Source organism: Corythoichthys intestinalis, chromosome 10 (assembly GCF_030265065.1).
Source record: "Corythoichthys intestinalis isolate RoL2023-P3 chromosome 10, ASM3026506v1, whole genome shotgun sequence".
NCBI lineage: Eukaryota > Metazoa > Chordata > Actinopteri > Syngnathiformes > Syngnathidae > Corythoichthys > Corythoichthys intestinalis.
This window is the reverse complement of record NC_080404.1, coordinates 50,262,057-50,277,500: the sequence shown is the minus strand read 5'-3', so window position 1 is coordinate 50,277,500 and position 15,444 is coordinate 50,262,057. Positions and strand designations below refer to the sequence as shown.

At 40.2% G+C, this 15,444-nt stretch overlaps 1 protein-coding gene across 2 annotated transcripts in view; it reads right to left on the bottom strand.

The window, feature by feature from the left end:
* The window catches only part of camkmt (calmodulin-lysine N-methyltransferase), a 323,839-nt gene that overhangs the window by 110,184 nt on the left and 198,211 nt on the right, over positions 1-15,444 (bottom strand). For both annotated transcript variants that reach the window (XM_057849062.1, XM_057849061.1), the window contains exon 4: positions 3,954-4,014. In XM_057849062.1, coding sequence (XP_057705045.1) covers positions 3,954-4,014 — 61 coding nt within the window. The remainder of the gene's footprint in view (positions 1-3,953; positions 4,015-15,444) is intronic.

The window sequence follows — 15,444 nt, the reverse complement described above, 5'->3', positions numbered from 1 at the left end:
CCTTCTCCCAACAGTGAAGCATGGAGGTGGGAATGTCAAGATCTGGGCTTGCTTTTCATCCTCAGGACCTGGACAACTCCACATAGTCCAGGGAATCATGAATTCTGAGGAATATTGTCAAATCCTAGAACATAACCTGACGCCATCTGTTTTGAAGTTAAAGCTTGGCAGAAGGTGGATCATGCAACATGATAATGATCCAAAGCATTCCAGCAATACAACCAAGGAATGGCTGAAAAAGAAGAAGATTCGTGTTCTGGACTGGCCCAGTCAAAGTCCTGACCTAAATCCCATTGAAATGCTGTGGCGGGACCTGAAGCGAGCAGTTCATGCCAGACGCCCATCAAACCTCTCTCAACTGACTGCGTTCTGCAAGGAAGAATGGGCAAAAATCCCCCAAAGTAGATGTGAGAGGCTGATTAGTCACTACAGAAACCGTTTGGTTGAGGTAATCTCTGCAAAAGGAGGCGCAATATCCTATTAACTGAAGGGGTTCACATACTTTTGCACACATGATATCTGAGTTTTTCTTAAATCAACCACTTTTGTTAAATAAAGAATGACAATATAACTATTTCTTTTGTTTCAGTCCATTATTTGGAATGTCAGTATTGTGGATTTGGGTATAACTTAACATTTAATAAGGTTATTTTAGTTTTTTTTTACAAAAAATCTGACCATCGCTGTGGGGTTCACAAACTTTCGAGCAGCACTGTATGTAATGTATTTGTTTATTATGACAATAAATCCTTTAGATGGCATTTACATTATTAACATTCTTTCTGTGAGAGGGATCCACGGATAGAAAGACTTGTAATTCTTAAAGGATAAATGTATATTTATACTTTGTATATTGTGACTAAATATTGCCATCTAGTGTATTTGTTGAGCTTTCAGTACATTATACTGTAGCCATTTAACTGTTCTGCCCAAATGCATGATGGGAATTGGAACCATGACTGTGCGTAGTGGCACCAATTGATATATCTTCTCTGCGTTGGGAAATAACATAGGGTGTTAAGAAAAAAAGATCAACTACTAACTTGCTTCCCCACATTGCTCTCCACGATATTTCTAATTGTTGAGAGAGGGATTGTAAGGCTTTAGCCAATTAAAAAAATGCTCCAAAGGCTGCCAAAATTCACTATACTCATTTTATGCTACCTTTTAGCTCTATATATAGGTAAAACGGCGCCATTATAATTTGAACGCAACAATGCGTGAGTATGTCGTGCAGCGCATGCTTGCTTTAAATATATTAACGTGATTAATTTTTAAAAAAATAATTACCGCCGTTATCGCGATACATTTGATAGCCCTACTTTAAGCCAGAACTAAAGACTCTGGATAAGTGTAAGGCATTTTGTCTGTAACGTTAAATACAAATAGAAGACGATTTAATTAAAAAATACATATATATCAAAAAAAGTCATGTCCCATATTTTTTTGCCGATTCCGATACTTTGAAAATGACGTGATCGGACCCGATCGATCGGGACATCTTTAATAATAATAACACTATCAATTAAATAGATAATAACCAAATAACCCTCTATGGGTTCTCATAGAAAAAAGCTAGGAAATAGCGTTTTTGGAGTTTTTCCTTGCCGACATGGAGGGTCTAAGGATGGGGGAAACCCAGGACTTGAATTTATTTATTCATCTCTGTTGCTTCATTTGCTGTTTCTGATTGTGTATCATATTGCCTCTGCAAAGCGTCAACGTCAGCGTCCAACGTTGTTGTTATCCAGGGCTATACAAATGAAATTGAATTGAATTGAATTAAATAAATAACACTAATGGAAAAAAAAAAAATGAAAAGGGGCCGGACCAAATGTGCAGGCGGGCCATGTCCGGCCCGCGGGCCGTAGTTTGGGGATATTACTCTTTAACAGTTAAAGTGTATTATTTACCATTATATTGAAATGCATGCCTTTTAGTTTTTATGGTGCTTTCACGCTCAAGTGGGGGCGCCCTTGCGCTACCTCACGCAAAGAAGAACGCGCTAACGGGAAGAAGAAGTTCTGCATCCAAGCGAGTGAGCGAGTTAGTGAGAGAGGGAAACACTGCTACGAGCCTACGTTCTTTGTTAAAGTTTGTAAACTATCTAGAGGCAACGCCTGTATGTATCATCTTTTGTGTTGTTATTGTGTGTTTCCACTCGCGATTGGACACTTAAATCCAGTTGTGCAGTGGTTTGAACGATGTGCTAATGCTAGCAAATGCATGCTAACCATTTATTATTATTGTATTAGCAGCTAATCATCGCTGATTTACGTTGATGCGAACCTGTTTGTTATTGGGGACGAAATTCATTTGTTTCATTTCTATTTTTAGTTTCACTCTTTAATTGATGGTTGAATAAAGTCAGCAAATTATACAAACGTCTTCTGCATCGTCATTTCGGAGTTTAGCTAGCTGTATAGCCAGGACTGAGCCTTAGCGTCTCGGTGAGGACAGTACAGTCGTATTCCCTCCCGATGCAGTTATCGCCACCTTGCAATGACTGCAAGTCGCTTTGTTGTAATTTTTCCTCGTCAAGTGAATACACACTTTCGAGCGTTTGAACCTACGTGCTGTCATTGTTATGTTTACGGCTGCAATGCTCGTGCTAAACCTTTTTCACCCTCTTTCCTGGTGAAGTGTAGCCAAACTTTGGAGCGAGTGGTTCTTGGCGCCCTGCTAGTTTGATGCGTCTGGACAACAAGACACGTCACGACGCAATACCCGTCTTTAGGAATCGTTAAAGGGATCGTTAAGGCTTTTTCGTTGTGATCTCGAGGCCTCGAAACACTAGGAACCAGTTCGGAATTGGAATCGGATTTCGATTCCCATCCCTAATTATAAAATATTGCCAATAATTTCACATTTAATGTGTTTCTAACAACGTATTTTAGTACAAAAGAACAATTGTGGTTTATTAGAGCCTACAGTTCCCTCCATAATTATTGGCACCCCTGAAAAAGAGCTTGATTTTGTGTCTGGTGAACCATTTCTGTGTAGATTTGGCCATATGTTTAGGGTCATTGTCTTGCTGAAAGACCCAGTGACGACCCATCTTCATCTTTCGGGCAGAGAGCAACAGATTTTGATTTAAAATGTCCTGGTATTTCAAGGCATTCATGATGCCATGCACCCTAACAAGGTTCCCAGGGCCTTTGGAAGCGAAACAGCATCACACAAAAATACACACGGTCCCAAGCTTCAACTGGGACCGTGTGCTTTGGTCAGATGAGACCAAGATTGAGCTTTTTGGCAACAAACACTCTAAGTGGGTCTGGCGTGCCACGAAAGACGCACATGCTGAAAAGCACCTCATACCCACTGTGAAGTATGGGGGTGGGTCAGTGATGCTGTGGGGCTGTTCCGCTGTTCCAAAGGCCCTGGGAACCTTGTTAGGGTGCATGGCATCATGAATGCTTTGAAATACCAGGACATTTTAAATCAAAATCTGTTGCCCTCTGCCCGAAAGCTGAAGATGGGTCGTCACTGGGTCTTTCAGCAAGACAATGACCCTGAACATATGGCCAAATCTACACAGAAATGGTTCACCAGACACAAAATCAAGCTCCTCCCATGGCCATCTCAGTCCCCAGACCTTGTTTTGTTGGCAAAAGGGGGTTGTACAAAGTATTAACACCAGGGGTGCTAATAATTGTGACACACATTATTTGATTTCAAATATTTTTTTTTCGTTATGTGGGATTTTTTCCCCACTGAATGAATGCACTTGTATTGAAGGTTGGATTTTTCTCTTTTTTTACATTAAGGTCCCATATCATTTGAATTAAAAAAATATATTAAAAGGTAAAAAACACATCTTTTTCAGGGGTGCCAATAATTATGGAGGGCACTGTAAATGTCTTAAGATCGAGGATCCCTTTAAGTGGAAGATGGCTACTGTGACTTGTAATTCAACAATAAATTATACTACAGCTTGTTGGGGAACTCACGTGAACATGTGACTGTTTTGCAGGCAGTAATGAGCCATGGTCTCCTCTGACGGCCACACACCTGAGAACAAACACACACACAAAGCAAATTTAGTAAAACCATCTTATTATTATTGCTTCCAATAAATTTGCTATTTATGGCGTCCAATCAGAGAAAGCTCATTTGGCACTTTTTCCTCCACCAGCCCGCTTCTCTGGTGGCTTCCACCTTGCCTTGTCATCCAAGTATTTTTCCTCTGTCCGTCTGTAGTCTGCCCTAAATCCTAACAACACACCCTCGCGCTCATTGTGTGTCCGTGTGTGTGTGTGCGAGACTGAAGGTCCACTGGGTGATAATCACAGCATGCAGGCCTATCTGGCTTATCACCTCCCGTCAGGCCTTCTCCTTCTGCTATGCATGTAACACACACTTGGATGCTCAGCCCCGCCATGTCACTCACTCAAACACATACGCACGCAGACACACAGACACCTTGGCAGTAGAAGAAGCAAACATCCATTTGAATAAAACTTCAGCTTTTTGGCTTTGAAGTAGAAGATGCTGCGGCTTTGGCGCCACGTGCATCAGCGCGTTTGTAGGGCAGTGTGTATGTGAAGGAGTTGTGTAGAATGAGAACAACGTGCAACGCGGGGGTGTTGGGGGCTTAGAAAAAGTGAGAGAAGGAGAAAAAGAGGAGAGCAAAAAGCAGTGAGGGAGGGCGTCTGCCAGAGAAGGAGCTGGTCAATATAGTAAGCGGCTTACAAACGCTCTCTCTTCAAGTCATGGGGCGGACATCAGTGCACACGTGTGTCTGTGTGTATGTAGTGTGTGTGTCACCTTTGTGCACTTGCTGCTGCTTGCCAAGATTAGCTGGAGCAAGCAGGATTTAATAATGCCTATTGATAAAGTGTCCAAATATTCATTTTTGTCATTAGGAAAAAAAACTCATACACACAGCTAGACTTGACACTGCACACACATTCACACACGCAATGACAGGCAAACGGGAAGCATGCATCTAGTCTAGAGAGTGTCAAGATATGCATGTACGGCTTGAAGACGGTGACATTTTGAATGCTGCTGTTCGTTTTTTGACTTGAGGCCAAAGTGTGGCAGCACGCCGCAGACAACTGCATCACCAACTGATGCACAAATAAAGAAAACGTCCTTGGAGTTTGTATCAATACAAATAGAATAAGGTCAATGACTCAGAGGAATAAAGTTGGATAGTAAGAATAAAGTGAAACACTTGTTTTGCTCACATTTAATGAGCTGAATTCAAATACTTAAAACCTTATATATTCGAGGTGCAACAATTCATCTATTAATCGACAACAAATAAATTTAGTAATTAATCGACAACTATTTTGATAATCAATTAATCGTTTCCCCTTAAACTTGTCTAAAGTCTTAAAATTATAACATACATATAACTTCTCAGTTGTAAATATAATCAGATTTCTTCATCACATTTTTGTTAAGTCAAAGTAGGACATGAACAAAAATCTGCTTTTACCTCAGAAAACAACAATTCACATTTTTGCCAATTTTCGGACATCTTACTGTGTAAACGAGCATCCGAAAGGGATCCACAGATGGAAAGGCTCGTAGTTCTTAAAAGATAAACGTTTTTATGAGTTCAAATAATTTGGTATTGAAACCCCTCTTAATGTTTTCGTTTTTATACAATTTGTAAAATTAGTTTAACTAGTAGGTCGCCATTGCTGTTGACGTCGCAGGGCGGTGACGTCACATGGTTAGGTTAGGTCCTCAAATACAAATCTTGAAGTCCACAATTATTTTTTTTTCATACAAGCATGGGTACATTTATTAATGTCGGTCAAGTACAAGGCAGGTCGAAGGTGGTAAAGGTTATTTTGACCAAGCAAAAATACAATGTACATTCTGATTAAATAAAAACAACAAAACATTACATTTTTTTTTTACTTAAAATAGAAATACAAAAAAAAAAAAAAAAACATGCAAGTACAATGTTTACACATGTACACTAAATAATAAACAAGATCTGTCATTAAGGTGCAAACAATAACTATTGACAGTACATTTTGTAACTGTAAAACACTGCTGGCCAAAAAAGAAAACAGGTGCAAGTAGTACAATACATGTTCACTTGTTCAGAACATAAATGACAAGCTCCGTCATTAAGGTGCAAACATAACAATTATTGACAGTAACTTTAACTGTAAAACACTGGTCAATTAGCGAAATGGCATTTGGGGGTCACAAAGCTCTTTACTCACATCATCAGCCAGTACTTCAGTGCATCTTGTGGTTGATGAATCTGAGAATTAGATTTGTTTGATTTTTGTTGTCATTTCCTCCTTTTATTTCCCTTGGAACATTGCTGTCATCACTATAGTCATACACTCTTTTATTATTTCTCCATCAGAGAATGGCTTCTTATGTTTGGCCAACACCCACGACACTCTGAGTGAGTACTCCGTTGCAATTTGTTGCTGTGTCATAGATTTAACAATAACCTTGCTTGACTCATGATATTACTGCTTCAACCTGTTAATTTCTTGCCTTCTCAATTCTGATTTAGGAGGAAACTTTTCTTCAAAAGAGCTGTGCTTTTTAACATAAAGGCGTTTCACATTTTCACTTTTTATCAGAGCAACTGTCTTTAAGCATGTTAAGCACATACATTTGTTACTTGAAGTTGGTAAAATGGACGCATATTTGTCATTGCATTCCTCATTGAAACAGCGATTTTTGTTGTCCACTTTTCTTCTCTTGGTCAACTTTGAGCATGCTATTCTGTTAGATTTGGTCTTCTACTGGTGGCATGTACAAACAGATTGCAAAGTGCCGGGTGCGACTCGTGTTTCACACTGCTGCGGTCCGTGTACGCTAGCTAGTAGCATGCAGGCCCTCTCAACCAATCAGCGCATCCATGCACGCTCTCTCAGCCAATCAGCGCATCCACGCACGCAGGCTCTCTCAGCCAATCAGCGCATCGTTGTCATAGAGAGGACAACAGGGGAACATGGAAGATATTTGACTAAAAATGAAACAGAATTTAGTGATAGAATAGTAGCGCACAGCGATAGATCGGCGATTCATACAAATTATATATGTTGAAAAATGGCTGGATCCAGCCATGTTAGATGAGTTACGTCATATTCACTGTTGCCACTAGAGCGAAGTGTATCCACCCATATCAGTAAAAATAATTGCAAACACTTTCAAAATAAACCATTACAAGCCACTCTAATTAAACGAATCCTCGAAACAGCAAAATTTGATTCAAAGCTTTTTTTCTAATCGAATTACTCGAATTAATCGATGAATCGTTGCAGCACTACTTTGAAGTACATTGTTTTCGTGTCAAGATTGACCCGTTTTCAAGTTTGTGTATGTCAAATGTGTATGTCAAATACATTTTTGCATACGAAAATTTGAAAACGGGTCAATTCTAATCCCAACAAAATAAGAGGGATATACATTATAACAAAATTCAACTAGTGCTGCAACGATTAATCGATTAACTCGAGTATTCGATTAGAAGAAAAGATTCGAATTAAATTTTATTGCTTCGAGTATTCGTTTAATTAAAGGGGCGTTGTAATGGTTTGTTTTGAGAGTGTTTGCAATAAAGTTTTATTGATTTGGGAGGATACACGGCCCTCTAGTTTGCCTCATTTTACGTGGCTGAATCCAGTTGCACCCTGTTAAGACCAACAAGTTTTTGTTTGAGCTAATGTTTTTTTTGCATTCATAATTTAAGTTTATCGGCATATTCGGCCATTTTTTTGTGGTAATATGTGTCAGAACCATTTGTAGAGCATTGTAAAAAAATATTAGCATTTTATTGCATTTGAGCTAGCGAACTTTTGCTATGTAAGTTGGCCAATTGTTATGTTGTTGTATATAGAACCTCATTACCTGGGTCTTTCCTAAGGAAAGGCCAAGGTAATGCTGTTCTGCGACTTTATTGTACTTATTATAATTCATCTTATTCTCCGCGTTTTTTCGGCGCGCAGCCCGAACCTTAGCACCGATCGCCATCGTTCAAGTATCGGCACGACTGGAATTTTCGCGCGACGCAGGGTCTTTTTCAAACGACCCCGAAAAATTTTCCGCTCGCCCGTAAACGGCAAATTTCCAGAAAAAAAAAAAAGTTTCAAAACGCTACTTGTCCTATAATCGTCCTATATAATTTGGGCATGAAAAATTCCGGGACGGTGAGGGGCATAAAAGTTGTATACAGAATTTGGCAAAAATTTACGGTTCTTCGGTAATTTGCCAAAAACTCTCCCATTCATTTCTAATGGGAGAATTTCCAATTCACTTCCAATGGGATTTCCAATGGAATTTACATTGCATTGATGCCATTGACGGCCATGAATGTCAAATCTGTTGATGCCAATGTACTTGGATTCAATTGACTATATGGATGTCATCCAAATTTTTTCCCATTCATTTTCAATGGGGAAAAAACAAAGTTTCCCCAAATCAACAGAAAATGACCAGATATCAATAGGACGTGTCCCCCAAACGTCGCCAACTCCATTGACGCTTATAGGGGGTGCTACCATTGACATCCATGGACGTCCAAATTTTTCCCCATTCATTTTCAATGGCAAAAAAAAAAAAGTCCCCAAATCAGTAGGAAATCACCAGATATCAATAGGACCTTTACCCCAAATGTCCCCGATAGCATTGATGCTTATGGAGGGTGATGTCATTGATGTCCATGGACGTCCAAATTTTTCCCATTCATTTTCAATGGCAAAAACAAAAAATGTCCCCAAATCAGTAGGAAATCACCAGATATCAATAGGACCTTTACCCCAAATGTCCCCAACTGCATTGACGCTTATGGAGGGTGATGCCATTGACGTTCATGGACGTCCAAACTTTGCATTCCTTTCAAATGGCATTTCATCATGTTTTTTCATTTTATTGATGCCAATGTACTTAGATTCCATTGACGCCTATGTAAGAGGATACCATTGACGTCCATGGACGTCCAAATTTTTTCCCATTCATTTTCAATGGGAATTCCCCCCCCCCCCAAAATCAACAGGAAATGACCAGATATCAATAGGATGTGTACCCCAAATGTCCCTGATTGCATTGACGCTTATGGAGGATGCTGCCATTGACAGACATGGATGTCCAATTCTCCCAATCATTTCTAATGGCGTTTATTTACTTTGTTTAATTCCATTGACTGGCATTATTGTCCATTCTATTGCTACACCTGAGTGGGGCTAAGATCTGTATCTCCACTGAGGAAAGACCCAGGTGTAATTTCTCCCGAAATTGCAGTTTCTAGTTTATTATGATTTTTTTTTTTTTTTTTTAATACCGTTTGAGGCTCAGCTCAGCTATTTAAATTTTCTGTGTTCCTTATCTGATTACTCGATTTTTCGAACTAACTAGTTCATCGATTAATCGACTATTAAAATAATCGATAGCTGCAGCTCTAAATTCAACAGATAATTAATCAAAACAAAAACACCCTTTAACGGTTACTATTTTTTGTCAAAATATAGCTGCCGTTACAACATCAGGTACCCGCTGAGCACTGTTGAGGATTTTGTCAAATTGCACTTTAGTTTTATTATTATAAACAACAATTTTATGTCTTATATTACATTGGGTCATTGACAGACACATTTCATACAATCATTGTTGCTCTGCTCAATTTGTAAAGGTCAAACAGCTTGTGTTGCCCCCGATGTGGACACTTCACAGTTCATCTTTTACAATAAGTGCATGTTAGCTATTGTCCTGATTCCTCCCACCCGCCTTCCCCGCCTCCTGTTAGTAGCTCCGCGGACCATGAAACTGACAGTGCCCTCTGATCCCTGCGTTGAAGGGGCTGCCCCTCCCCAAATGTGTCACCATGACTCCCAAAGGACGACCAGTGCATGAACAGCAGAGGGTGGTAAAGAAACGTACACTATGATTTAACCAAGGTATAACAACGTGACAATGATAACAATATGCCACATCTGTCTATATCCCCAATCATTTAAATGCCGCTTAATCGGGCGAATACATCTTCCATCAAAAACTTTGCGTGTGTGAAAGCGGCATTAAATCATAAAGCTTTGTAAAGCATATGTGAATTTGATGGTTAATCCCAGACTCCAATAACATTAATAGCCTAGGGTGATAGGAACTATGCATAAGTGTGTGCGTGTACGTGATTGTGTGTGCGTGTGCGTGCGTTCACCTCCCAGGTAGAGGTGCTCTGCAGGAAATGAAGGGATCAGGAGTCGAGAGCAGATTACTCTTTCCTGCGGATAATGAAATTATTTCTCACCTTCAATTACGAGATTGGGGTAGTGTGCTTTAGTGTGCGTGTGTGTGTCAACTTAATGTGGTAAGTAATCATTGGCAGGCACTAACCTGTCGAGTTATAGCTTGAAAAGCATATGTGTGAATTAATGAGGTTGCGCGCAGAAAAAAAAAGTATAAAGTTAATTGAGAAATGACTATAACACAGCCAAAGTCATTGAGAGTTCAAATAACAGTTTGTTAGCCTAAAAGTTCTAGTCTGTCTTAATTTACGGTCACAATAATAATTGAAAAATAAATAAATGAAAATAAAAACAATGTGCTTGTTTAAAAAAAAAATGTGGATTTTCTTTATACAGGTAGTCCCAAGTTCTGTTCCTACGCTGGCGACATAACCCGAATATCCACGTATGTCAGAATTAACCGTTTACGTATCTCTAAATCTCAAAATAACTACCCAAATAGTCCAAAAGTAGGGTTTTCCCTACATATAAAAGATTGGGGCGCAACGCCACTCCAAAATGAAAGCCACCACACCTTGCAAATAAGTTGTTTATTTATTTTTTGTTTGTTTTTAAAGGTCGTTTCAAACTAGCGGCAGCCTTATGTGAAGGGTTCAGCGGCAACCTATTCATTTTGTCTTGAAAAGTCCGTAACTAAGCACGGCCCCTTTAAGAGACCATTGCACTGTGGAGCTGTGACGTAGGGGGAAGCGAGTAAGAAGAATGGGAGAACGGGCAGAGAAGCGAGAGACAGTGGTCGCATGTCGCGGCAATAAATGTGGATTCTCTTTATACAGGTAGTCCCTGGGTTACAAACATGTTCTGTTCCTACGCTGCCGACATAACCTGAATATCCACGTATGTCAGAATTAACCGTTTATGTACCCCAAAATCTCAAAATAACTACCCAAATAGTCCAAAAGCAGGGTTTCCCCAACAAATAAAAGATTGTGGCACACCGCCACACCAAAATGAAAGCTGCCACGCCTTGCAAATGAGATGGGGTTTTTTTTAAAGGCTGTTTCAAACTAGCTGCAGCCTAGTGTGAAGGGTTCAGCGGCAACCCATTCATTTTGTATTGAAAAGTCCGTAACTAAGCGCGACTGTGGAGCTGTGACGTAGGGGGAAGCGAGTAGGAAGAATGGGAGGACGGGCGAGATAGCGAGAGGTAGTGTTCGCATGTCGCGGCAAGGATTTTCTTCATACAGGTAGTCCCTGGGTTACGAACAAGTTCCGTTCCTACGCTGGCGACATAACCCAAATATCCACGTATGTCAGAATGAACTGTTTACGTATCTCTATATCTCAAAATAACTACCAAATAGTCCAAAAGCAGGGTTTCCCCTACAAAAAAAGATTGTGGCGCACCTCTACACCAAAATGAAAAACGTCACGCTTTGAAAATGACATGCTTTTATTTTTTTTAAAGGCCGTTTCAAACTAGTGGCAGCCTAACGTGAAGGGTTCAGCGGAACCTATTCATTTTGTATTGAAAAGTCCGTAACTATGCACGGCCCCTTTAAGAGACCATTGGACTGTGGAGCTGTGACGTAGGGGGAAGCGAGTAAGAAGAATGGGAGAACGGGCGAGATAGCGAGAGATAGCGGTCGCATGTCGCGGCAAAAAATGTGGATTTTCTTTATACAGGTATTCCCTGGGTTACGAACAAGTTCCGTTCCTACGCTGGCGACATAACCCGAATATCCACGTATGTCAGAATTAACCGTTTACGTACCCCTAAATCTCAAAATAACTACCCAAATAGTCCAAAGGCAGTGTTTCCCCTACATAAAAAAAGATTGTGGCGCACCGCCACACCAAAATGAAAGCCGCCACGCCTTGCAAATGAGATGCTTTTCTTTTTTTTAAAGGCCGTTTCAAACTAGCGGCAGCCTAGTGTGAAGGTTTCAGTGGCAACCTATCCATTTTGTATTGAAAAGTCCTTAACTAAGCGCGGCTGTGGAGCTGTGACGTAGGGGGAAGCGAGTAGGAAGAATGGGAGAGCGGGCGAGATAGCGAGAGATAGCAGTCGCATGTCACGGTAGCCCACTGTTAATTTGTTATTGTTTTTCTTTAATATTGATGCCACAATAAAGTGGGTAAGCCAATACCGAAGCTTCTCCTTGTTACCCCACATCCGGGGCATTACAGTATTTTGGATTGGACTTTTCGGCGAAAGTGAGCAGTTGACGGCCGTTTTGGAAGGAAAGGCCAGTTTGAATGAATTTGCGCCGAGAGGCGGGGCCCAAAATAGAGCCATGTTGTATTTTCAGAGCCCCACCGTGTTAACGTTAACAACACATCCAATAGCAGAGGAAAAGGCGTACTTATATCTGTGCTATCAGGCTGTTTCGGCAGACGGGTATATTAATCATGGCTGACGAAACCTTGATAAATGCTCTGTTTTTTCCAAGTTCGCGAACTCTGGGACACTGAAAATATGACTCTCATACCTCTCCTTGCTAATCTCAATGGTACCTTGATGTGCGTTTGTGTGGAAATAAAGTTCATGAACAAAAAAAAAAAAAACTATTCACCTTCTCACCGAAACTAGTATAGAATACAAAAACTCCAGTACACACTGTAGGTGAGATAGAACGCTGTCTCTGTAGTAACCTAGTAGTACTGTAGTAGGTAAACTATCCGGCATGCGTGTGTGCTGCCATTGTGCATGCCTTGTACGGAGAAAACGCGCAAGCATGACAAACTTGGACGGAAACAGCTTTTTGGACAGGAAAAACTAAAAATGATCCACAGCACCCCCTGCTGTGAGTGACTTCCAGCGCCCCTGTACAGACCCTTATCCAAAGCTCACTTGTCACTTACATTTTTTGCTCGTAACACAACTTTAAAGAAATTGAACAAGCGATGGCTCATATGTTGAAAAGTTAGTAGAGTCATATGTAATTCAACGCAGTACTATTGTACAAGCAAAAGGGATTGAGTGCAAGAAGCCACATGCTGTCAATGAACACTAACGCAAAGGCCGTGACCCGTCCACGGCTTGTCTTGACCCGCCGATCACCCTGGGAACTCTACAGGACTTATGCCTTGACCCGGCCTAGAACTAATCTGACCCTTAGTAGTTGTCGGTAATCACAAGCAAAGGGGATGGAATTACCCGTCCATCCTTCTTGTTGTCTTGTGCTGATCCACAAGAGGTAACCCGGTAACCCAGACATCCTCTCAGGTGAGGGAATTAGCGACTAAGCGAAGGCGATCCAGGTACATTTTAGGGGGAATTGCGCCTGAAATAACTCAGGAGCTAAGCCACTTTAAGTCAGCGCAACCTAAGACGCAAGGAATTGCCATGCTCTCATTTGCCACAGCAGACAACTACAAAATAGTTTCCTACATTTTTTCTACCTTAAACAATAGTACAATTGGTTTTCTCATGGTGTTTTTTTTTTCCTTTAAAAAAAAACAAACAAACAAAAAAAAAACAAGGTAATCAAATAGATTTTTTGGTGAAATAAAATACTGATTAGGGCTGTAGCTACCAATTATTTTTTCATTTAAAAATATAATACCTATGTTTAGCCTCAAACGGTATAAAAATATAAATACCAGAGGTGTGCGAAATTTCCGATTCTTAGATTATTTGCGATTCGGCCGTGCAAGATTCGAGAACGATTCACAAACATCCAAATTAGAGATGTCCCGATCGATCGGCATCCTGATCGGCATCCCAATCGAAAGGGTCCGATCACGTCATTTTCAAAGTATCGGAATCTGCAAAAAAATATTGGACATGCCTTTTTTTGATATATATATTTTTTAAATAAATCGTTTTCTAATTGTATTTAACGTTACAGACATCATATGTTACACTCATCCAGAGTCTTTAGTTTTGGCTTAAGGTAGGGTTATCAAATTTATCCCGATAATGGCGGTAATTAATTTTTTAAAAATTGTATCACGTTAAAATATTTAACGCAATTAATGCATGCGCTGCACGACCCACTCACGCATTGTCGCGCTCAATCTGTAATGGTGCCGTTTTACCTATATAGAGAGCTAAAAGGAAGCGTAAAATGAGTAGAGTGAATTTTGGAAGCCTTTGGAGCCTTTTTTTAATTGGCTAAAGCCTTACAATCCCTCTCCCTACGATTGGAGCTATCGTGGGACGCAATGTGGGGGAGCAAGGTATTATTGATCTTTTTCTTAACCCCCTATGTTATTTCCCAACGCAGAGAAGATATATCAATTGGTACCACTACGCACAGTCATGGTTCCACTTCCCATCATGCATTTGGGCATGGCTACAGTATCATTTACTGAAAGCTCAACAAATACACGAGATGGCAATATTTAGTCCCAATATACAAAGTCACATTTGTCCTTTAAGAATTACAAGTCTTTCTATCCGTGGATCCCTCTCACAGAAAGAATGTTAATAATGTAAATGCCATCTTGAGGATTTATTGTCATAATAAACAAATACAGTACTTATGTACTGTATGTTGAATGTATATATTCATCTGAGTTTTATTCATTTTTTTCTTAATCCATTGCCAAAATGTATATGATCGGGAAAATTTATCGGGAATGATTGGAATTGAATCAGGAGCAAAAAAAAGATCGGGGATCGGGAAATATCAGGATCGGCAGGTACTCATACTGAAACGATCGGGATCGGATCGGGAGCAAAAAAACATGATCGGAACAACCCTAATCCAAATTCCGTTTATTGAAATATGTCAAGTAAAGCGGAACTAAAACTCAGTCAGCGCAGTCGCGGCGCAATGCGGTCCGTTCCTCATTGCGTCCCGAGAGTAAACATCATGCTTGTCATTACCCGAGTAATGACAATGCTCAACTCACAGCTCTGGCTCAACTCATGCCGCTAGATTAAAAAATAAATAAATAAAATACCTGACTGCTGTCGTCAGCCACTAGAAACTACGTCCACATCATGCTACAGTAGGTAATAGATATCATATGTATATAGAATTAGATGCGAAATGACAGACTTGCCGTCGTTAGTAAACAGCCACCATCTTAAAGCAGGGCACTTCTCTTGAAGGCTCTGTTGTAGCGAACTTGTCATTGAAAGCAGCAAATAGCATTGGGGGGTTGTGGGTGTCATCAATAATCGATTTATAATCAAACCGTTGCCTCTGAATCGTAATTGAATCGTTAGGTGTCCAAAGATTCCCACCTCTAATAAATACATGAGGATCTAATTACAACAAAAGAGCAATTGGCTAACTTGCATAGCCAAAGTCTGCTA